This window comes from Labeo rohita, chromosome 8 (assembly GCF_022985175.1).
Source record: "Labeo rohita strain BAU-BD-2019 chromosome 8, IGBB_LRoh.1.0, whole genome shotgun sequence".
In the NCBI taxonomy this organism is placed as follows: Eukaryota; Metazoa; Chordata; class Actinopteri; order Cypriniformes; family Cyprinidae; genus Labeo; species Labeo rohita.
Window position 1 is genome coordinate 37,603,155 of NC_066876.1, and position 25,684 is coordinate 37,628,838.

Consider the following 25,684-nt stretch of genomic DNA (forward strand, 5'->3'; position numbering starts at 1 on the left):
CTGTCGGAGACACACAAATGCACAAGCAGGACGTTACACGCTGCTTCCTGATTCATTTGATATCTTCTCTGACCACCAGAGACAGCAAAGTCATGTATTTTCAAGGACGCGGTCCTCCTAAGACTCTAATGGAATGTGTTAATATATTCCGGGATAAACATTAGCTTAAAATTATGTGTTAAGACAAACATAGAGCAGAGAGGTGATTCAGAGGACAAGTTTGTTTATTTCATAAACTCGGAACGTTATTTGAGCGGATGGCGCTCCACGGAGTGGACATCAAAGTGAGAGACAGTAACTGGAAGAGGTTCACGGAGAGAGATCACACCTAAAATAAACAAATCACACAGCCAACTGTAATTGCACACATAAGTAACGATTAGCAACAGTGTTTTCACACTCATCATTCGACGTGTGATTGTTTTCATTTATAAATCAAGCGCTTAAAGGCTTGCGGATGCTGCAGATTCAAGTGTATTTAGGCCGGAAATGTACGGAATCCAACTGGGAGGCTCTCGGCGAGACGAATAATTGCAACAACACAGTCGTTAAATAAGAGCATGTGCACAGAGAAAGCACTTAAAACATGTTAATGATCACAGAACAGATTGGAACAGAAACATTCATCTCACTTCATTGAAATTCAGAGAAAATGGTAAGATCACGGCTTGAGAATGACATATTACTCGTACTTTTTTGCAATATGCAAAAGAAGAGCTACTAGATGTACAGCACACAACCACAGCACAGTGAGTGAGATACCACAATGCATTGCACTCGACTTGACCTTCCATTTACAGTATGACAACAGAATCGGACGTGATATAAACCATTAAGAACTTCTTCACTCGCACTGTGTAATTAAAAGAGCCTTTCCAGTTAGGCTTTAGCAGTAATGGTGGCTACAAATAATAAATAGCACAAAATAAATACTGGTAGGATAGTAGTACTGTGGTACTGTAGTACTGTAGGCTAACCAGGCTTGTAAGCCACCTGGAAAAAAAAGAAAAAATAAATAAATACAATGAATGTATTTATAATTTATTTTGTATATACACGCAACCAGTCAAACATTTTTGAACAGTAAGATTTTTAATGTTTTTTTAAAGACGTCTCTTCTGCTCACAGGCAGTGAAATTCTGAAATATTTCTACTATTTCAAATTATTCTGAAATATTTTTACTATTTCTGTTTGAATAGATTTAAAAATGTAATTTATTCCCGTGTTTTCAACATTGAATTTTTAGCATCATTACTCTATTCACATGATCCTTCAGAAATGATTCTAATATGCTGATTTGCTGCTCAAAAAACATTTATTATTATTATTATTATTATTATGTTGAAAACAGCTGAGTAGAATTTTCAGAAAGTTCAGAAGAACAGCATTTATCTGAAATAGAAATCTTTTGTAACATTATCAATGTCTTTATCATCACTTTTGATCAATTTAAAGCATCCTTGATAAATAGAAAGTAATAATTTCTATAATTTCTTTTACCAATAAATAAATAAATAAATAAACAATTATACTGACTCCAAACATTTGAATAGTATAGTATATGTTACCACATCTTTTTTATTTCAGATAAATGCTGATTTTTAGGTCTTTCTATTCATCAAAGAATTTTGAAAAAAAAAAAAAAAAAAAAAAAACTACTAAACTGTTTTAAATATTGATGATAATAATAATAATAATAATAATAATAATAAATGTCCAGCATATTACATTGATTTCTGAAGGATCATGTGACACTGAAGACTGGAGTAATGATGCTGAAAATTCAGCTGCGCATCACAGGAATAAATTACATTTTAAAAAAGCAGTTATTTTAAATAGTAAAAATATTTCACAATATTACTGCTTTTGCTGTATTTTGGATTGAATGAATGCAGGATTGGTGAGCAGAAGAGACTTCTTTAAAAAAAAACATTAAAAATCTAATATTATAATATATATTAGTTATTATATATAATAAAATATAACATTAAGAAAGGCGAAAATGCTAATTAAAAAAAATGTAAAAATAAATAAATAAATTGCATAATATAATGAATATTTATTACATTAAATGTAAACATCAGTTTTAATTTTTAAAAATATTATGATACATTACATAACATTATATTATAACAGTATGCACTGTATTCCAATCAACACACACCCTAAAAGAGAAAAAACAAAGTTATCATCAGTGCTTGTGGGGAACGCAGGGTCTTCTCTTTAGGAACAGACAAAATGCCAGAAGGTTTTGCCTTTCCTTTAGACTAATCACATGCTTTGGCACAAAGATGAGCAACAATCTTGACCCCAAATCCAAGCTTTGGGTCTTTGGACTTAATGTGACCCACTAACAAGTTGCTTAAGATCAGGATTTTACTCAGACACAAGATTTCAAACACTTGTTTCCTGTGCAGATAGATATCGAACTCCATGCTAAGAGAGATTTAACATGTTAAACAAGTAACGGACCGCATGTTCTTTAGAAATATTACTTGGAGATTCAATATGGAAGTTGTCAACTAACAACCCACTGCATTGAGTTTTAATTTGTCAAGCATTTAAGTATTTCAAAGTGATAAATCAACGTAAAATCCAAGATTGATGGATTTAAAAGCACATTATGCAGAGGTTTGTGATCACGGACGTGACGATAAAGGAAAACCTTTACCAATTTTTAATGTACACACACACACATTAATGAAAAGAGGGTTTTAAGAAACTCCAAGGCAAACCATTGGAAGGTTACCACCAAAAATACTATGAATAGTTGAAATAGTTGAAATAGCGAGAGCGGTGTTTCCTTTCCCCCTGAGGGGGAAGCACGGAAACACACGCCTGAAACCCAAGACGACAAAAATGACGGATGTTGAAAAGAGGAGCAAATAAATGGGGGCAGATCCGATGGCTATCAAGGCAAGGCATTTGAAGTGTCTTTTATTTATCTTACCCATGAAGCAGCCTCAAATCAGATCTCCTGAATCAGACAATCAACAGGAAATACGGAACAATCCACAAACCTTCGGTTTTGTTTACATGAAACCAAAAGGACACTTTGCATGATGTTCATTGTGTTTTGCATTGTGAAAAACAACCGTGTCATGTGCAGTGTGGTTGAATGGCTGACAAAGCAGCGCAAATCAGCTGCTCGGTGCCAAGATGAATCGAGTCATTACCTAATCAGTTCAGTAATCAAAAACAAACAAGACATAGTTATATATATACATAAGCTTAACCTGTTTACCCTCCACCGTTTTCGCTCCACACTGGCTTTATTCATGACCTGGCGAGTGATCGCAGCCCCTGAGGCTAGCGGCGGCAGTCTACACCGGGTTAAGGGCCGTTTTCAGCTCTCGGCAACGTCTTAGCGCTACTTAATCAGGGCTGATGACTCTTTAAGACTCTTTCTATCTCTTTTCATTACTGCCCGCAGCAGTCGACCATCCAAACAGCACACAGGACAACAGCTAGCTAACGCAGAGCTGCATCTCAACCGTCTTGCAAACAGACCGGCGGGGTTCGGTTTCAGAGCCAAAGTGTTTCTTTAACTGACCTGCATCGATACGGCGCCGACTGAGGCTCATTTATCCACTCCATAGGTCAATAAAAGCTACGTGGAGTTCGGGACGGCTGACAGTGACAGCTTGGTCTTCGTCCATGTGATGAGTTTACAAAGCTGCCCGGTCGAGCAGCAAAAAACAGCCTGTTTTTTGCAAAACATCTTTGATTTGATCATATGCAAGGGAGTTAAACCAAAGCACCGGTATATGCTGGCCACAGGCCCCCAACATCCCTCTCCTCCGACCAGACTGACGTGCATCCAAACACAAGGTGACACCCCGACGGGGGTGACCTTCACAGAGACTGATTCTGGAACACCAGGTCCAGACAGCACTACATCAACCAGCCTCTGAGCGCAAACGTGTTTGTGTTGCTGTCGTTTCTCTGTGGCGGCAGAAAAGCGGAAGGAGGCGTCCGTGCGGCGCGGCACTTCATCAATGTTATTATGATGGTGACACATGCCAGAACTGGGAAAATCAGCCTGCTCATGTAAGTCGCTTTCTAATTGGATGCAGTTATTCATTGAGACATTATTATGGGCTCTAAGATTTTCAAATACAGCAGTAACGAAGATGATTACAACAATTGAAAGGAACCGAGGAAGCAGGCTTTGTCAACCATGCCTCAAAGCTATCACACTATCAATAGATTCAGTAAGTTGCTATATCTGTGAAGGAAAGCGAAAAACCTTTATTTATTTCTTCTTCTTCTTCTTCTTCTTCTTATTATTATTATTAGCTTTTAACTAGCAAATTATTGCTCTGGCAAACTATGTTTTATGATGTCATTTGTTATTATTTGGTTTAAATATGCATTTGTTTTATACATATTAATTTTATATTTTCTTGTCTTTATAGCTAAACACCTATATTTAATTATTATTATTATTATACTTACTTCTTTTTTTAATTTTAGCTTTTAACTTTAAATTTCTTTGTATTATGTTGTCATTTATTATTATTAGGTTATAACTTCCATTTTTGTTATGCATATATATATATATATATATATATATATAAAATTTTATATTTTCTTATAAAAAGTGGGTTAATTCTTGTCATTACAGCTAAAAACCTTTAATTTAATTATTATTATTATTTTTACTTATTTCATTTTTTAATTTTAGCTACATTTAAAATTTCTTTGTATTATGTTGTCATTTCCATTTTTGTTATGCATTTTATATATATATTAATTTTATATTTTCTTAACAAGTGGGTTAATTAAGGTAGTTGCTCACTACATATTGTTAAAAGAAAGCTAAAAACTGTAAAAGAAAGCTAAAAACCTTTATTTATTTACTTCTTTAAGCTTTTAACTAGCAAATTATTGCTCTGGTAAACTATGTTTTATGACGTCATTTATTATTATTTGGTTTAAATTTCCTTTTTTGTTATGCATATACATTTGTTTTCTACATATTAATTTTATGTTTTCTTGTCATTACAGCTAAAAACCTTTAATTTATTTAATTAGTATTATTATTTTTACTTATTTCTTTTTTTTAATTTTAGCTAAACTTAAAATTTCTTTGTATTATGTTGTCATTTCCATTTTTGTTATACATTTTATATACATTTTATATTTTCTTATAAAAAAGTGGGTTAATTAAGGTAGTTGCTCACTAAATATTTTTTAAAAGAAAGCTAAAAACCTTTATTTATGAACTTTTTTTAACTTTAGCTTTTAACTAGCAAATTATTTCTCTGGTAAATTCTGTTTCATGTTGTCATTTATTATGATTTGGTTTTAATTTCCATTTTTTAATTTGCATTTTATACGTATATTCACTTTACATTTTCTTGTCTTTAAAGCTAAAAACCTTTATTTAATTAAGGCAGTTGCTTGCAAAATATTTTTTTTAAAGAAAAGTAAAAACTTTTGTATTTTAGTTCTGAGATAGCAAATGATTTTTCTGATTAATTCTATGACAGGTTTTAATTTCACTTTTTGTTATGTATTTTATGCATATTAACTTTATCTTTTCTTATCATTACATTGAGTTTCACTTGTAATCTTATTAACTATGGTATTTTTGTTTTCAGATGCTGTATAAATAAAGCTTTTATTATTATTATTACCTTACTTTGTCAGCAATGTGCAATGTACAAATCCAACACTAACAAAGCAAATTCAGGGGCGTGCTAGAAATATTTCAGAAAATTATGAGCAGGTAAATGAGATGAAGATATTTTGGGGCTAAATCTTTAAGAAAAACAGCCTACAACACTAAAAAGAATATCACGTAGGCAAAATATGCCAATGGTTGATCAATATGGGTTTTTTAACGGCTGATGAGGATTCTGAAACCAAAATAAAGCTGATTACATAATGTGAATTCATAAAAGAAAATACACAGAAGTGTGAAAAGAAACAAGGATATTTTTATATTAAATACTTCCTGAAAACCCTAAACCATCAAATACTGACAAATCTGTTGGTATATTTGCAGCAAAGATGTGTTTATCAGTTAAGCATGCACAGATTTCAGTGAAATATATCCATCTGTCGCTAAATAAACCTTAAAAATGTCTACACACCAATTCGCGAGCAAAGCACGTTCCTCTGGAATGATTCTACCCCTGCCTCGAAGCCAATTACTTTCAAAACGGAAGTCAAAGGTCAAGTGCTTTCCCTAATTCTCTTCACTAAGCAATCAATGGAAACCACCACTTGAATTTGGGCTGACGGACGCCATTTAACTAAAGCATCCAAATTACGCACAACAACTGTGTAAGGCAATTCAGGTGAGGAAATCAAAGACTCCTGAACCATCTGTCTAACGACAACATTCCACAAACCAACCCACTCGACATGCGCCCACGCCTCCAACGTGCCATTCTGAATCAGACCGGCACCTGTCAAACACGCCGCTCCATCTGACCGGAACCGAGTCTTCGGTTGCGGCATCTCACACCAGTTTTGATGGAGTCGGGCTGGATTTCTCCTTCCCCATTCCATCGGTTTACCTTGCGCCAAATGTGGTTTCACCTGCTGGGAAATCAATGGGAGCTGGAAGGATCATTATGGCCTTTCTGTGCTCGAAATGGATCCAAGTACAGTTACAGCCCTAGATAACACGAATTCCATAGGACACAACTATGACGTGCTTTTATAACAGCATCACCCTGTGAATGAGTGACGTTATGCTGTCATCACCACACGCCATTCCCAACGTCAAATACGTCATTGCGAACATGTACAGAGGCATTTAATTAAATATTTTAATATTTTTGTTAATATGTTAAACGAAATTGAACATACACCTTTAATAAACACACACTGAGGTAATTCGGATGACATTATTAGAAAGCACAACATGACTGAATAAAACACAAAACTCCCTCAGGACAACATAATTATTCAGGCAAACCATAAATAAGTAAGATTAATCAAATTAAACATTGATTACAGCCAGACTGCTGACTAATCCACAGTAAACACACACATAAACACGCTAGCCAGGTTAGCTAGTTAGCTGGATTTAAAGAGCAGCATTAAACGGCCGTTGTACAGGAACGCGCCTTTTTCATTTTTATTCCTTCTTTCCAGCTAAACTGTTGTAAATTCGCACACATCATAAAACAATCTCTCGGTTTTCATTCAGAGACCGACCGACCCGAGCAGGATATATCTCACACACACACACACACACACACACACACACACACACACACACACACACACACACACAGACTGTCCGGCTCGAATTAACTCCCACAAAAACGGCCTAAACCTACTTTTTCTGTCTTTTCCCACTTTCAGGTGAAATATCAGAGCGGGACAGGACGATATCCGGGGTGGTTTTCTTACCCGTGGAGTTGAGATCCGTGTGTGCTTGTGTGAGTGAGTGTGTGTTGTCGTGTAATCTTAACAGCAGTAATAATATCCCAAAGCCGCCGAGCGCTCCCAATAGTCCTCGGCCATGATCCTCTACTGCCGCCGCTGCTGCTCGTCCGGTCTCCGCTGCTGCTGGAGCGACTCCTCTACACCCCGCATGTCTCACCGCTGCTCCTTCTCTCCTGAAATTGCTAAAACGTTACAGCAGCTGTTCCTTTCCTTGCCAAATCCGGACTGGAGTGGATCGTGGAAGCGACGGAGCAGCTGCGAATAGACTCACGAGTCACTCACTCCGCTGCCGCGACTCATTGGATAGGCTGGGGAGCGTGTAATTATGTCATTGCGCAAATTCCTCCGTCATTAATACGCTCTTGTTTTTGATAAATCTGTGTTTTGGTAGGACATCATCCTGATGAGGTTCGTTCTCTATATTGTGCGTAACTGCAGTCACGAAATTTGGATATGATGTGAAACCGTCCACCCCTAATAAATTAAACTGGCTCATAGTGGGCTGACCCGAATTCCTTTCAAGCAACTCAGACTGTACCATCCAGGTGGAATGCGCAGGGGAGAGGCAGTGGGAGTGCAGCGTCTAATGCAGAGTGCTGTGAGCCGCTGTATGTCGTGCTGAGCTGTTACATATTGCACATATTATTTGTTCACGAAATTACGTTAAATGGCAGTAGTTTGTAACAGGATTAGGCTCAGCAGTTAAACGGCTTCTCAGTGTAGATCTACGTTGTTCCACCCTAGCTTAACAAATAAATCAGTGTATCATTCTATTAGATTAGTTAGTTTACTGTTTAATAATATATATTTTATAACATACAAATTAAATACATATATATATATATAACACATATGTATTAATTCACTTTTAAAAATATGCAAAAATATTTAAAATAATGAAATCCAATCCCTTTGGTATAAAACCTAAATTAAAACTTTAGTGTATCTTGCAATTTCTGCTTTACATTTCTACTTTTAAATCTATCTAAATAAGAAATCATAATTTTTAGAATGGTTTGAATACTGTTGAATACTGAGACATTTTAAAATATTTCTTTCTTTCTTTCTTTCTTTCTTTCTTTATGTAATATAAACTATCCTATGCTATAATAACATATAAACAAATATTCCAAAAATATTTCCAATAAATAATTAATAAAAAAAAACCTAAATCCACTGGGAAAAACAAAAAATTAAAAATTAATGAAAAAATAAAATAAAATAAAATAAAAACCTTTATGGTACGTATCCTCACATACATAAGTCTACGTCGGTAATAAATTTAATAATATATACTTTATATGTATAATATACTTATTAAATATATTACATACATTTTAATTCATGCTATGCTAAAAGTATTAAAAATCCAATAAAAAAAAAATAAAATAAAAACTAAATCCACCCGGAAAACCTAAAGAAATAAATAACATTAATTAAGTAATTAAAAATATGTATATATTAAAAAACCTTTATGATACATATCCTCACATACATAATTCTATGTTGGTCATAAATTTAATAATATGTATTTTACATATACTATATATTTACACATATTTTCCTATATAATTTATATGTTTTCATTCACTTTTAAAAATATACAAAAATATTTTAACTAATGAAATCCAATCCATTTGGTATAAAATCTAAATTAAAATTTCAGCGTATCTTGCAATTTCTGCTTTAAATATCTATTTTTACATCTATCTAAATAATACATCATAAATTTTTAGAATGCTTTGTATACTGTTATTGAGACATTTTAAAATATTTATTTTTTTATTTATTTATGTGAATATAAACTATCCTATGCTATAATAACATATAAACAAATATTTTAAAAAAAATTCCAATAAATAATTAATTAATAAAAAAAAAAAAAAAACTAAATCCACCGGGATAACCAAAAAATAAAAATTAATTAAAAAATAAAATAAATTAAAACCTTTATGGTACATATCCTCACATACATAAGTCTATGTCGGTAATAAATGTCATAATATATACTTTATATGTACAGTATACTTATTAAATATATTACATACGTATTCATTCATGCTATGTAAAAGTATTAAAAATCCAATAAATAATTAATTAAAAAAAACTAAATCCACCTGGAAAACCTACATAAATAAATAACATTAATTAAGTAATATTGCACATATTTTCATATATAGTATGTATGTGTTTATTCACTTTTAAAAATATGCAAAAATATTTTAACTAATGAAATCCAATCCATCTGGAATAAAACCTAAATTAAAATTTCAGTGTATCTTTCAATTTCTGCTTTGAGCACATGTAACCTTATTAGAGCATTATGTTTCGGATATCTAGCCTGATTCATAATTGCAGCGACAGCATTGATTTATATGATAATTAAACAGGATGGGTAAGGAGAGCTGGGGGAAACCTAACCTGAAATGAGTGAGTGTTTGTGTGTGTGTGTGATGCAGAGCAGTGGAGCCCCACAGTGAGTCACCGCTCTGGCATGCATCAGAGCCCCCAGCAGTTACTTTAGTCCTGGAAACCCACTGTATGGGGGTTACGTCAATGTGCCTTGGGTGCAAATGAACATTTCTTTTGTTCCTTTAGGAGTTCCCAACATTTTACTTCGCCAGGGAACAAACTGAATGCTGAGAATTACCCAGGTTAGTATTTTTTGCATACGTAACTTGACCTTAAAAGTAAAAGCACTGCATGTTGGTGCCGAAAATTAAAAAAAGTTTGCATACACACAAAGCAAGATAAATGTGCATTTGAGTTTCATATACTGTAAGGTAACACCTTTTGTATCCATACATTTGGAAATACAGCACCAAGCGTGTTATTTTTATTATTTTTCAACGGCTCTTAATTATGTGTAACACCAGCCATTGGCAAGGGAACACATGTATGTTTGACCTTGTCTTAATTACGAGAGCACTTCTGAAAATGCCTTTTTCGGCCACCAGTAGCCACTGTTCAGCCAGGTCAGGTGACTTTCAACATGCCATACTTATTACTTGATGATGACCACATTTGATTGCGCTTTAATTAGAAATAAGCATGTTATTAAGGTCTCATTTATGCTGCTGAACAGTAATGCAGATAAGAGGAGTTAAGTGGCTGATGCAAACCTAAAAGGCAAACCCATTGACGCATGCTGTAATGTGCTGCATTCATTAGTACATTCACATTTCAAGTGCTTAACATGTTGAGAGCGACACTATTAGAGGTTCACAGAACCACAATACAGAACGACGTGTGCACCTGTGTATGTGGATGCACCAACTGGAAGTATCATTGTGTTTGTGTGTGTGGATGATTTAGATCGGGGATGACATGTACTAAGGAGAATACATTTGGGATCTGTAACCTCTCGCCTCCTTTACCCTTTTTTTTCTCTCTTTTTTTTTTTGTTTTTCATAATCCACATGTAGAGCTCATGCAGTGTGTTTGTGAAAAATGTACATGAATATCTCATGTGTATATTTATGTGATTTTAGAACATTGTGCACAGAATGTTTCACATGTAACAAAATGGTTTTACATGTGAATTCAAAGCTATTTTGGGATTGATGCACAGTGATGTCCAATATCAGTCAGTATTCAATATTAATAAACTTGGAATGATTTGGCTCATAATTGTAACAGTAACAAGATATCGTGTGTGTGTGTGTGTGTGTGTGTGTGTGTGTGTGTGTGTAAATGTGTTTTATATATATATATATATATATATATAAAATATTCTTTTACTTAAAATAAAATAGTAAAATATAAAACTAAAATAATATAAAATAATATAGTCAGTCAATCATAATATTTTATATAATTTAAATTTATAGATATTAATTTATCATTCTTTTTATTTATTTAGATAATTACTAAAATATACAACAAAAAATAGTTCATATTAATTTTGAGACTTGCTAACGATATACTATATATTACATTTTATATATTTTATATAAAAATACTAAGTAAAATATAAGTATTATAAGTAAAATATACAACAAAAATAAAAGAAAATTGTTCATTTTAATTGCGAGACTTGCTAAAGATATTATTTTTTAATGAAAATATTAAAATATATAACAAAAATAAATTAAATAAAATATTTTACCAATTTTAATTTATAGATATTAATTTATTTTACTATTCTTTGTATTTATTTAGATAATTAATAAAATATACAAAAAAACAAACTGTTCATTTTAATTTTGAGACTTGCTAATGATATACTATATATTATATAGATATACCATATACTATAATTTAAATATATGTGAATGTCATATGATAGTACAGTAATTTAAATGAAAAAATTAGGAAAAGGCCGTACACAATTAAATATCCATTATCAGTAAATATAAAAATTAAAATGTCTCCAATATTAGCTGATAATTATTGGTTTTAATATATTTTTGGTTTGGAATTTTTTGGTTTGGTATTTTAAATTATTTGGAAAAATTTCTTTATAATTTTGTAACATTTTGTCTATAATTAACAAATATAAAGCAAACAAACAGTTATTGTGTGTGTGTGTGTGTGTGTGTGTGTATATATATATATATATACATACACATACATATATATGTATGTATATATATTTGCAAAAATATTTGCATATATAATATACATTTGCTAAACATTAAATTTAATAGTGTTATCAAATTAATTTAAGTGAATGTTATACCATTGTATCGGTAATTTATATTAATTTTAAGAAAATACACCAATACCAGTCAATATGAATGCATCTTAAGAAAGAAAGTCTCCAGTATCAGCTAATTATATATAGACATTTATAAATGTAATATGTAATTACTATTAAAATAACAATTAATTATGTATAATTATATGCACGTAACCCTAAGCCAAACCCCAATCCCAACCCTAACCATATAGTATATGTAGATAATTAATATTACTAAGTACTTAAATATATAATTACACTGTAACAAGGACACCTTAAAATAAAGTTTAACCTTTGTAATTTATAATTTTAAAAAATTTCCATTAAACAAATGAAACCTAGGTCCAATAAGTTATGTTCATAATGTACATCATAATATATATCTTCATAATGCATTATAGGCATTCAGAAGATTGAAGTATTGCATTAACCCTTTAACTGTCACTGTCCACCCTGTGGGACGCCTAAGTTTACTTTACCATATTACAAATAAATCCTAACCTAATCATGACAAACTATACATCGTTGGAAAGGTCTAAGAGTCCTAAATAGACTAAATTTGTGTTAGAAATTATGCAGGAAAAGTAATAGATTAATATATGTCAAGAGTGCCACTTAAAAAATCTACATCATAACATGAATTCTGACCTTTGTCACAAAAGACTTTCTTCATTGCCTTTTTCCCTATCACGCTTTAGATATCATAAGAAATTATATATCAGCTCAAAACTTAAAATTTCAAAATTCATCCTTTGAAAGGCATTTTAAAATCAGACATTGCATTACCATGGAAAATGTACATCAAAATCATATTACAAAATGTTTTCATTCATGAATTATAAAAATGTAAGTCTGGATAATGCATTTTTATGTCTGTGTTCAAAAATGGGAGTGACAGTTAAAGGGGTAAATGTGTGTTTTTTGCAGGAGACGTACCACGCTTTACATTCCCTCCGTATGCTGGAAAACGGTGATGCTGAGGCCCCTCTTTTGTCATCATTATCCGTGTGTCAGTGTGTGCAAAGGGAGGGTTCGGAGGAGGAGAAATGGGGAAAAGAGAAGAGAAAGAAAGAGCGAGCGGCAGAGAGGGTGCGTAAGAAAGCGTGAGAAGATTAGAACATGATTGGCTAAAGGAGGATTAAAAACTCAGCCCTGCTGGCCAAGTTTTCAGTTCCTTCTCCTGCCGTGTGTCTGAGTATTTATGAGCGGTAGCCTGTATGTTTACACACACGTGTGTGCTGTATCTCCCTCGCTCTCTCTCTCTAGTGTGACCTGTGGTCATACATCATTTTCAACACATATCAAGGCAGACCAGCAGAACAGGATAGAAAGAGCAAACAGAAGTGGGAGGGCAGAGAGACAGAGGTAGAGAGAGAGAAAGAGAGAAAGAGAGAGAGGGGCCAGCGAGAAAGACTTTGTCAGAGAAAGGCATCGGAGTGAAAGAGAAAGGAAAGCTCGTCTCTGTGTGTGTGTTTGTGAAGACAGCTGCGAAAGGAAGTAAGATTATGGAAATGTTGTTTGGCACAATATCGCAACAGATTGTTCTTTGTTTGGCTTATGAAATTCAAGGAAATGCATGCATATGTATTATGTATTCTGTGACAATCCTTTCTTGCCGTAACACATTGTGTTTATGTAACTTTATGCATGATCCAGCCTCAACCAATACTGTTCACACTTCAATATTTATTCATAAGCAAGACTGAGATTTGGCACATCTCGCGCACAGCGTGCACAATGTGTTGATTCGCTGCTTTCGTGTTAACAGACACACTTCAGTTTACTAAAGTCTAGCTGCAATCTATAATTAAGCAGGAGGCTTAAATATTCATGTGGCCTAGTAATCAGAACTCAGTCTTGTTTAAAGTCCCGAGGTCTCTGGCAGGCCACGTGCGGAGGAGACGTCAGGAGCCATAAAACCGGCCGCTTAAGAGAGAAGAGACACTTCTGTCTCTCCGTCTCTCTGCTTCTTTTAGGGGCTGTATTTTCAGCTGCAGGTCTGATGGCGATAGCATCTTTAATTAAAGCACGCTCTGACAGCGCACAGGCTCGCACTGTCAGTGCTGCGTCTCACTATGTTACTCCAGTGGATCGTGCCTGGGGTTCTTCATGAGCGGCCCATTGTGTCTGCATAGAAAGCCGGAGCAGAAGTCCTTATTCTGAGCTTTACTAATAGGAATGTATTTGGATCAGTGTCATTTCGGCAGCACTGTGATAACTGCGTGCGGCGGTATACTGCACTTACTTTCTGTACTTGTGAAAAGAAAGGTTCTGTAAAGAAATTTCTTTTTAAAGGGATCGTTTGTCCAAGAATGAATATTATGTCAGCACTTATTCACCCTGTGTGAATTTTCTTTCTTCTGGAGCACAAAAGAAGATATTTTTAAAATATGTGTTTTTTCCCTCCCAAAGCCTTTTGTGTTTCGCAGAAGAAATAAATTCATAAACAGGATCGGAACGTGGCAGAATGTTCATTTTTGGGTGAACTGTTACTTTAAGAAGCATTTTTAATTGTATGGAATTCTTGAGTTGAGTTTAAATTTTCATTTTTGAGATTAAAAAGTTCTCAGTTCTCAAGTTGGTAAGATTTAAAAATATTTTAATTCAGCAAAAGTGACAATAAAGACATTTATGATGTCAGAAACTTATCAACCCAAAACCTTTGAACAAGTAGTGCAGGTGTGAAAAACAGATGTAAAACAGATAAGCAGTCAACATTTCAACCATTGATGATTAGAACTTCTAGAAAATGTGAAGCTGACCTGACACTAGGTGCAGAGTAAGAACTATCAGGGTAAGGGTTTAACTTTATTAAGCCATAAAAAGTTGCCATTAAGGCATTACAAGGCACACTCTGTTCATATGAGTGGTAAATTTGCTGTGGAGATGAAGCTGTGCTAATTCATTTCCTTCGCCAGGCATGAGTCCAAATCTTGCACGGCACAGAAAGAAGACTTTCAGTGTTTTCTAGGGCCACTGGATTGAAACAGGAGAGGGAAAGTTTGGCATTTCACACCACTGAAAGTCAAAGTTTTTATTAACCCTGTCCTTCCTTTTTTTTTTTTTTTTGTATTTCTTATATTGTGTCAGTTTTTTTATGTGGCCAGTCTGAATATTATTGATCATTTGTAATATCTTAAATGTCCTTGCAAATATTTAGCATGTGAACTTGCATCATAATATGGCTGATAGAGCTGTGGGTATTTACACAGGTGTGGCCATATGTCATAAACACGTGAGATGATCAATAATTTAGGTCCAAGGGTTCTGTTGCACTGAATTGGAGTAAAGTCAACATTGAATGTGAGTGGCAGTGAGTTTTGAGATAAGTCTCACAAAGCCTGCTGTATTTCTGTCCAACATCAATAATAATAAAACTCACTACAAAAAAAAATAATAATAAAAAAAACAGCTAAAAGCCATCTCGGTCAAAAATGAGATAATGATAGTGAGTGAATGCTCCTGACACATATTATACGTCCATCAGTATATATATATATATTTATATATATCATGAATCATTTGATTTAGATCAGAAGTTCGGAGCGGGTTGGTTTGATTCAGATTGGAACTTCGGATTGCGGATCGTGAATCATTTGATTCAGATTGGGACTTATGTGGGTTTGCAAATAATTTGATTTAGATCAAGACTTCAGAGCAGCTTCGCGAAGCATTTGATTTAGATTGGAACTTCGGATCAGGAATCTTTTGATTCAAATCGGGGGTTGCACGGGTTCGCAAATAATTTGATTTAGATCGAGATTTCACGGTGGGTTTGTGAATCATTTGATTTAAATCGGGATTTCAGAGCGCAGATCGTGAATCCTTTGATTCAGGTTGGGACTTCAATGCAGGTTCGTGAATCTTTTGATTCAGATCAGAACTTCGGAGCGGGTTCGCAAATCTTTTGATTCAGGTTGGGACTTCTGTACGGGTTTGTGAATCTTTTGATTCAGGTCAGGACTTCGGAGCGAGTTCGTGAATCTATTGATTTAGGTCGGGACTTTAGTGCAGGTTCATGAATCTTTTGATTCAGATCGGGACTTCGGTGCAGGTTCATGAATCTTTTGATTCAGATCGGGACTTAGGAGCGGATTCGTGAATCTTTTGATTCAGGTTGGGACTTCAGTGCAGGTTCATGAATCTTTTGATTCAGGTGAGGACTTCAGTGCAGGTTCATGAATCTTTTGATTCAGATCGGGACTTCGGTGCAGGTTCATGAATCTTTTGATTCAGATCAGAACTTCGGAGCGAGTTTGCGAATCTATTGATTCAGGTCAGGACTTTAGTGCAGGTTCACGAATCTTTTGATTCAGATTGGGACTTTGGTGCGGGTTTGTGAATCTTTTGATTCAGGTTGGGACTTTAGTGCAGGTTCATGAATCTTTTGAGTCAGGTCAGGACTTCAGTGCAGGTTCATGAATCTTTTGATTCAGATCGGGACTTCGGTGCGGGTTTGTGAATCTTTTCATTCAGGTCAGAGCAGGTTCATGAATCTTTTGATTCAGATCGGGACTTAGGAGCGGATTCGTGAATCTTTTGATTCAGGTTGGGACTTCAGTGCAGGTTCATGAATCTTTTGATTCAGATCGGGACTTCGGTGCGGGTTTGTGAATCTTTTCATTCAGGTCAGAGCAGGTTCATGAATCTTTTGATTCAGATCGGGACTTAGGAGCGGATTCATGAATCTTTTGAGTCAGGTCAGGACTTCAGTGCAGGTTCATGAATCTTTTGATTCAGATCGGGACTTCGGTGCGGGTTTGTGAATCTTTTCATTCAGGTCAGAGCAGGTTCATGAATCTTTTGATTCAGATCGGGACTTAGGAGCGGATTCGTGAATCTTTTGATTCAGGTTGGGACTTCAGTGCAGGTTCATGAATCTTTTGATTCAGATCGGGACTTCGGTGCGGGTTCGCAAATTTTCTCATTATTTTAAATTAAAAAGTACAAAACATCAAAAAAAAAGTACACAAATATAAATCCCTTAAGAAAAAATGAACCATGATTTTACTATAGTAACATTGTATCAACCATGTTTTTCTTATAACCACAGTTGTACTACAAATACCATGGTTAAACTATGGTTAGAAAATCCATGGTTAATTTGTGGTGACCATGGTTTAACTATAGAAACCACGTTTTTTCACCTTAAGAGGACCAATGGTTGACAATAGACATTTGTTTATGTATGTGAAATTTAGCTAGCAGGAAACACAGATTAAGTTACATTTTTTTATATTCTCCTTCAAGTAGTCAGACAATCCAAAGAAAACTCATCAATATGTTGCTTGCTCTTTTTTATATTTATGGAGAGAACTATATTTTCCCTAGCTGGACATCACTTGTTATCATCTTTAAATGCGTAGAATGTAGTTGGGATGCTATGACATGTCTTCATGATTCATTTTCTTTCAACAATATATTATAACTTACTTTTGATTTAGGAGCGAAATATGAAAAACAAGGACATGTTCTTAACAGATTTGTGAGATTTACCCTTTGACCTTCACCTGTATTTTCCCCCTGATTCACACTGATGCCGTATCTGTGTTTGTGTGATTCTTTCTGACACCGCTTTGAAGTCTCACCCTTTGTGAATTGTTCTGCTGTTAATGTCATTTTTTCGCTGACCTTAATCATTTATTCTCTTTGTGAATGTCTCTGCCTGTCTTTCGCAGGATGCTGTGGAGTTTGTTGGCAGCGACGGCGGGTTCGGCAGCTGTCCTGTACGTCCTCTATCGCTGGCTCATCCCCGCAGCTGTGCAGAGAAGCAGCTGGCTGGCACTTCTGTGGCACGCGGTCATCTTTGAGCGGGTCCTTGACATCTTGACAGGATCATCACAACCTCAGGTGGCTCTCATGTCAATCATACATACATCACTCACTTACGCGAGGTTCAAGCTGCTGTGATTTGATGTTCAAGGCCAAGAAAGAAAAAACATGCTATTACAATGGTGTTTTGAACATGGAACCATAGAAATACCCTTTTTTCTGGTCATCTGCCATGAAAATACTGTTTTTTTGGTGAATCCAACAAAGCCTGTAAAGAACATGTCTGGGTTATATGCTATTTATCTGATTCTATGTTGAATGATATTTATATACTGTATACAAAGCGCTGGTTATCACAGAGGATTCATCTCTCATTTTTAGTTGTTACCTACAAGGAAACGATTTAGACGACCTGGGGCAAGTAAAAATGTGTACCAAATGTGAGACGTGAATATGAGTAGGTGTAGATATGTCCTGTATAAATTAATTGTACATATTTGTATTTGTGTGTATGTTAAAGTATAATGTAGATACGTTTTAGATCTTTTACATTGTTCTTACAGATATTTGTGTTGTTTTGTTAATGTCCTTGTTTATGGTGTATGGTGACTAACTAACTATATGTCTCTAATCAATTCAATTTAAAATAATGTTTAAAAAAATATTATATAAATATTATCAAATTATTTATTACTAAACATGTTTTATAAACGTTTAATGCTGCTAATCAGTCAACCTCTAATTTGTTCATTACACACATTACACATATTATAAATATATTATTTAAAAATGTATTTATTACTGAAAAATTATGTTTTTCATTAAGACAATGAAACCACAATAAAACAATGAATCACAGATAATAATGTTTATTAGATATATATTATAAAAATATTAATTACTGAAAATATATTATTTATTTATTATTTAAATTATATTTTCCATTTCCAAAATTAAACTTACACTACCAGTCAAAAGATTTTTTATTGTTTTTTAAAAATTGTCTTCTGCCTACCAATCCTGCATTTGATCCAAAATACAGCAAAAGCAGTAATACTGTAAAATATTTTTACTATTTAAAATAACTAGTTGAATATTTAGAACAATTTATTCCTGTGATCAAAGCTGAATTTTCATCATCATTACTCCAGTCTTCAGTGTCACATGATCCTTCAGAAATCATTCTAATATGCTGTTTTCAACATAATAATAATAATAATAATAATAAATGTTTGTTGAGCAGCAAATCAGCATATTAGAATGATTTCTGAAGGATCATGTGACACTGAAGACTGGACTAATGATGATGAAAATACAGCTGCGCATCACAGAAGTAAATTACATTTCAAAAATAAAATATTGAAATAAAATAAATAAATAAAATAAAAAACAGTTATTTTAAATATTTAAAATATTTTACAATTGTACTGTTTTTGCTGTACTTTGGATCAAATAAATGCAGTCTTGTTGAGCAGAAGAGACTTCTTTAAAAAAACATCAAACATCTTAAACATCAAAAGCTTTTGACTGGTAGTGTAAATCCAATAATCTGTGAATAAGAATCTAATACACCATGTAAATACCATGGTACATGCATACGCTAATCATTAAGTACCACTGGATATATTAAAATAGCACAGTTTTAGCTTGTGACATCTGTCCCACAGTACAGCTACAGTACATTTTTAAGGGACTCAGGATTAAACAGGATTTTTCAATAGAACATTTTGAAAGCAAGAGTAATTAATGGCCTCCTGTAACGTGTCTTTATTGTTCTTTGCCTGTGCTTTGCTTAAGAACATTGCTGATAATGGCTGCTCTTTATGAACACAGCGCATGCTGAAAGCCGTTCAGAAGAACGCCACAAAAGGAGACCCTCAGAGCGTCATCTCCGCCATCGACCATTACTGCCGGAACAAAGAATGGGCCATGAACGTGGGCGATGATAAAGGTAGCAACCTGTTTTCCATTCCCTCGCCTCCTTCTCTGCTCCCTTTCTAATTTTCTCGGCATTAGCCTGATGTTTTTTTGCTCTTTTCCGCTCTTGAGTAAATGGCTTTAGGGCTACTCACAGCCGGCTGTTCTGAATGAGAAGTGATGGCAGGCTCCTGTCTACTGGGTCAATACGCTTTCTGCATGGCTGCACACATGCACACTAGTTGCATGTACGCATGTGCACAATGTGCAGCCGTTGCATGCAACACAATCAAAATTGCAGCGATCAGCTGCGCTCATGCATTATCGGACTGAGAATGGATTCATTTCAGATGTGTTCCCCTAATATGCAGTAAATCTTTTATGCAATATACAAACTTATTATATTTTGATTGTTGGCTATTAGCAGACATTAGTGCAAGGTGTCCATCATTTGAATTTGAGGGGAATTTAAATGTATTAGTAGCATTATATGACACCCAACAACAAACATCAGTATGATCTTGTCCCTATTAGCAGCTCAATTTCACGTGTGACAACAGGCACTGATGAATAAACAACGGCGTGGAGCTGCTAATGGGGCAGAAAGGCTCTAATGATATTTCAACTATGTCATTAGCCACATCATTGATTAGTTTTCTCAGTTCTCCTCTGGTTGTGTTCTGTGTGTCTCTCTGAAGGGCTCATACTGGATTCGGTGTTGACGGAGGTTAACCCCAGCGCGGCTCTGGAGCTCGGCACGTACTGCGGCTACTCCACCGTTCGGATCGCTCGACTGCTGTCCCCTGGCTCCAAACTCATCACGGTCGAATTTAACCCAGCCTTTGCCGCAGTTGCTCGTCAGATCATCGCCTACGCCGGCCTTCAGGACAAGGTGAGAAAAGAGCTGGTTTGCATAGGCTACACTGAGAAAAAAAATGGTGTAGGGCTTATACAGCAACGTTCACTCCGAAATTGCTAGTTAATTGCACAAATAATTACAAAAAATTATTTAAATAAAACATACGGTAACACTTTATTTTAAGGACCGATTCTCACTATTAACTTGCTGCTTATAAACATGCATCATACTAGCATACCATGAATTAATTAATGCCTTATTCTGCATGATCATATTATGGATCCCTTAAACCTTCCCCACACCTAAACAACTACCTCAAAATTAGTAATAGTAATATGTGTTCCCTATTCTAATGTGTTACCAAACATATATAAGTAAACATGAAATTTGCAGGTAGAAAAAGACTAATATGGTATTTTCTTGTAAAATATACTCCAAAAAAAATGTTTTCAACAGTGTATATTTGGCATAAAAGATTTGCACACTGCTTACTGCATAATAATAATAATGAGTAGTATGTATATAAATTATGATATGTATATGTCAGATTGTAATATTCAAACTCATTCCGTTGGGTTTAATTCAGCAAATAAAGTATCTAATTTCTATCGAAAAATATTTAATCCAAAAATGTCTAAGAAAAGTTAAAAAGCTAATAAAATTACTACCAATAATAATTCGGGAATTAAGTTCAGATCTAAATCAAATTATTCCTGATACGCGAAGTTCTAAATCAAATGATTTGCAAACCCCCTCCCGAACTGAATCAAAAGATTCGCGAACATGCTCCGAATCCCGAGCTGAATCAAGTGATTTGCGAACCCGCGTTGAAGTTCTGATTTGAATCAAATGATCCACGATCCGGGCTCCAAAGTTCCAATCTGAATCAAAAGATTTGCGAACCCACTCCCAATTTGAATCAAATGATTTGCAAACTCGCTCAAAGTTTCGATCTGAATCAAAAGATTCACTAACCTGCCCCGAAGTCCCGAACTGAATCAAATGATTCGCGAACCCACTCCGAAGTCCCGAACTGAATCAAATGATTCGCGAACCCACAGCGAAGTCCTGAACTGCATAAAAAGATTCACTAACATGCTCCGAAGTCCCGAACTGAATCAAATGATTCGCGAACCCACTCCGAAGTCCTGAACTGCATCAAAAGATTCACAAACACGCTCCGAAGTCCCGAACTGAATCAAATGATTCGCGAACCCACAGCGAAGTCCTGAACTGCATCAAAAGATTCACAAACACGCTCCGAAGTCCCGAACTGAATCAAATGATTCACTAACCCACTCCGAAGTCCCGAACTGAATCAAATGATTCGCGAACCCACTCCGAAGTCCCGAATTGGATCAAATGATTCGCGAACCCACTCCGAAGTCCCGAACTGAATCAAATGATTCGCGAACCCACTCCGAAGTCCCGAACTGAATCAAATGATTCGCGAACCCACAGCGAAGTCCTGAACTGCATCAAAAGATTCACAAACACGCTCCGAAGTCCCGAACTGAATCAAATGATTCGCGAACCCACAGCGAAGTCCTGAACTGCATCAAAAGATTCAAGTCAAGTCAAGTCAAGTCAAGTCACCTTTATTTATATACCGCCTTTAACAATACAGAATTGTGACAAGGCGGCTGTACAGTATTAAATAGGAAACAGTACATCAAGGCAAACCAAAGGCAACATTAAACACTCACATTATAGGTAAAGGTAGTTAATCAAAAACAATAACATAAAATGCAATATTGTGTTAAGAGAAAGTGTCCCAAAGTGTCACAAACACGCTCCGAAGTCCCGAACTGAATCAAATGATTCACTAACCCACAGCGAAGTCCTGAACTGCATCAAAAGATTCACAAACACGCTCCGAAGTCCCGAACTGAATCAAATGATTCGCGAACCCACTCCGAAGTCCCGAACTGAATCAAATGATTCGCGAACCCACAGCGAAGTCCTGAACTGCATCAAAAGATTCACAAACACGCTCCGAAGTCCCGAACTGAATCAAATGATTCACTAACCCACTCCGAAGTCCCGAACTGAATCAAATGATTCGCGAACCCACTCCGAAGTCCCCAACTGAATCAAATGATTCGCTAACCCACTCCGAAGTCCCGAATTGAATCAAATGATTCGCGAACCCACTCCGAAGTCCCGAACTGAATCAAATGATTCGCGAACCCACTCCGAAGTCCTGAACTGCATCAAAAGATTCACAAACACGCTCCGAAGTCCCGAACTGAATCAAATGATTCGCTAACCCACTCCGAAGTCCCGAATTGAATCAAATGATTCGCGAACCCACTCCGAAGTCCCGAATTGAATCAAATGATTCGCGAACCCACTCCGAAGTCCCGAACTGAATCAAATGATTCGCGAACCCACAGCGAAGTCCTGAACTGCATCAAAAGATTCACAAACACGCTCCGAAGTCCCGAACTGAATCAAATGATTCGCGAACCCACTCCGAAGTCCCGAACTGAATCAAATGATTCGCGAACCCACTCCGAAGTCCCGAATTGAATCAAATGATTCGCGAACCCACAGCGAAGTCCTGAACTGCATCAAAAGATTCACAAACACGCTCCGAATTCCCGAACTGAATCAAAAGATTCACAAACACGCTCCGAAGTCCCGAACTGAATCAAAAGATTCACTAACCCACTCCGAAGTCCCGAATTGAATCAAATGATTCGCGAACCCACAGCGAAGTCCTGAACTGCATCAAAAGATTCACAAACACGCTCCGAAGTCCCGAACTGAATCAAAAGATTCACTAACCCACTCCGAAGTCCCGAACTGAATCAAATGATTCGCGAACCCACTCCGAAGTCCCGAACTGAATCAAATGATTCGCGAACCCACTCCGAAGTCCCGAATTGAATCAAATGATTCGCGAACCCACAGCGAAGTCCTGAACTGCATCAAAAGATTCACAAACACGCTCCGAATTCCCGAACTGAATCAAAAGATTCACAAACACGCTCCGAAGTCCCGAACTGAATCAAAAGATTCACTAACCCACTCCGAAGTCCCGAATTGAATCAAATGATTCGCGAACCCACAGCGAAGTCCTGAACTGCATCAAAAGATTCACAAACACGCTCCGAAGTCCCGAACTGAATCAAAAGATTCACTAACCCACTCCGAAGTCCCGAACTGAATCAAATGATTCGCGAACCCACTCCGAAGTCCCGAACTGAATCAAATGATTCGCGAACCCACCGCGAAGTCCTGAACTGCATCAAAAGATTCACAAACACGCTCCGAAGTCCCGAACTGAATCAAATGATTCACTAACCCACTCCGAAGTCCTGAACTGAATCAAATGATTCGCGAACCCACTCCGAAGTCCCGAACTGAATCAAATGATTCGCGAACCCGCGCTCCGAAGTTCCGATCTAAATCAAATGATTCGGGATAAGCAAAGTCCCAGTCTGAATCCACTAATTTGCGAATCCGCATCTAAGTCCCGATGTGGATCAAATGATTTGCGTTACGCGATCCGATGGTTCGTTCTAAATGAAATGATTCGCGATTCGTGATTTAAATGGAGCAAATCATTTTGTGACACAATGGTTTAACTGACTCGGAATTTCAAAAATGATTTTTTTAGTGTTTTTAGATCATTAAGTGATGATCTACTGTAGTGTTTGCTAATGAATCGTTTGAAGTGAATGATCACGAGTTTTAATCAGTTGGAGCGGCTGGCATCATGATGGAGTTTGTAGCTTAATTCATATCTTTTATATTTTAAATAGTGTTAGGGTACATGACTAAATTCTACTCACTTACCTGTAAAGAAAATATATACAAAAACACATATAGTTGCTTTAAAGGACTGAAGTTGTATTTTAAAGGTAACAGTGCGTTCTTTGTTCTGTTTTTTAAAGGTTACTCTAGTGGAAGGACCCTCTGGTGATTTAATCCCCAAACTGAGGGAACGATTTGGAGTCAAATCTTTTGATTTTGTGTTTTTGGACCACTGGAAAGATCGTTACTTACTAGATACTAAACTTCTCGAGGTAAGAAACCAAAAAGTACACTATTGTTTATGTTAATCCCTCAAGAGGTTCTTCTGACATATGGAAAATTACAAACACATCAATTTTATAACATTGTAGGACTGCGGTCTGCTCCAAAAAGGCACTGTCCTGTTGGCCGACAACGTCATTTGTCCCGGAACCCCAGAATATCTGAAATATGTGAGGAGCAGCCCACGCTATGAAAGCAGATACTACAAGTCCAACCTGGAGTACACCAAACTCGAAGATGGCCTGGAGAAATCTGTCTTTTTAGGATGAGAAAGGTCTCATTTAACAAGCAGATGTAGGCCTACGTGAAAACAGGGTGGCACAAGGGGAAAAAGAACAGGCCACTTCCTCTAAAATACCCAGCTGTTTGAGTCTACTGATGTTTTTGTCCTTAACAAAACCCTCGCAACAATGTAATGCTGTGAAATCGACTTAAATGCACCATTCCCGCTGAGCTACGGTTTGACCCGCTGACATCTTCTGTTGGATTTTTAAGAGAGCGGTTATATTGTTTGATAAAACTATGAAATTCAATCTCTTAAAAATTCTCGTTTTTCATAAGCAAAGAATGTCACAGAAGTCTACCAATGTATTTTTTTTTTCAGTATTTCTTTTTGTTTGTTTGTCTGTTTTTCCAGAACAAATATCTAAGCCTTTTTAGCAAAATGACATCAGATATTTAATTTAGTTTTCTGAAGAAATGTATCAAAATAAATAACTTCTGGATGTTGGGTAATCAAAGATATTTTTTCTTGTTTGCTTTTTATTTTCAAGAAAACAGCTTTTTAGAATTTTTAGATATTTCTTCTGGAAAACAAGACAAAAATACTGAGTAAGAAAACTCTTTTTGCAGTGTTTATATTGATATTGTGTTCAAATAAAAGTTGAGGTTCAATACATATGACAGTTTGTTTATAAAGACTATTTTATTAACATTAATAATTCATTTGAATCCCAAAAACTCAGCCAATAACAGTTTCTATGTTAAAATGACTAAAAGT

At 35.5% G+C, this 25,684-nt stretch overlaps 2 protein-coding genes across 5 annotated transcripts in view; one reads left to right on the forward strand and one right to left on the reverse strand.

Annotated features, from left to right (window-relative positions):
* cdk16 (cyclin-dependent kinase 16) overlaps window positions 1-7,874 on the reverse strand; it is a 52,624-nt gene extending 44,750 nt beyond the window's left edge. The window contains exon 1 of one of the 4 annotated variants that reach the window (XM_051117174.1): window positions 7,376-7,872. The gene's annotated coding sequence lies outside the window, so the exon portion shown is untranslated. Of the gene's footprint in view, window positions 1-7,302 lie in introns of all 4 variants that reach the window. The other 3 variants (XM_051117175.1, XM_051117176.1, XM_051117177.1) reach the window with 3 other exon arrangements.
* Window positions 7,875-13,433: 5,559 nt separating this feature from the next.
* comta (catechol-O-methyltransferase a) lies at window positions 13,434-25,587 on the forward strand. Its single transcript, XM_051117181.1, has 6 exons — window positions 13,434-13,589; window positions 17,771-17,942; window positions 19,698-19,815; window positions 20,480-20,673; window positions 24,543-24,674; window positions 24,774-25,587. The coding sequence occupies exons 2-6, from the start codon at window positions 17,772-17,774 to the stop codon at window positions 24,951-24,953; spliced, it is 795 nt and encodes a 264-aa protein (XP_050973138.1). The 5' UTR covers window positions 13,434-13,589; window position 17,771; the 3' UTR covers window positions 24,954-25,587.
* The last annotated feature ends 97 nt before the right edge of the window (window positions 25,588-25,684 follow it).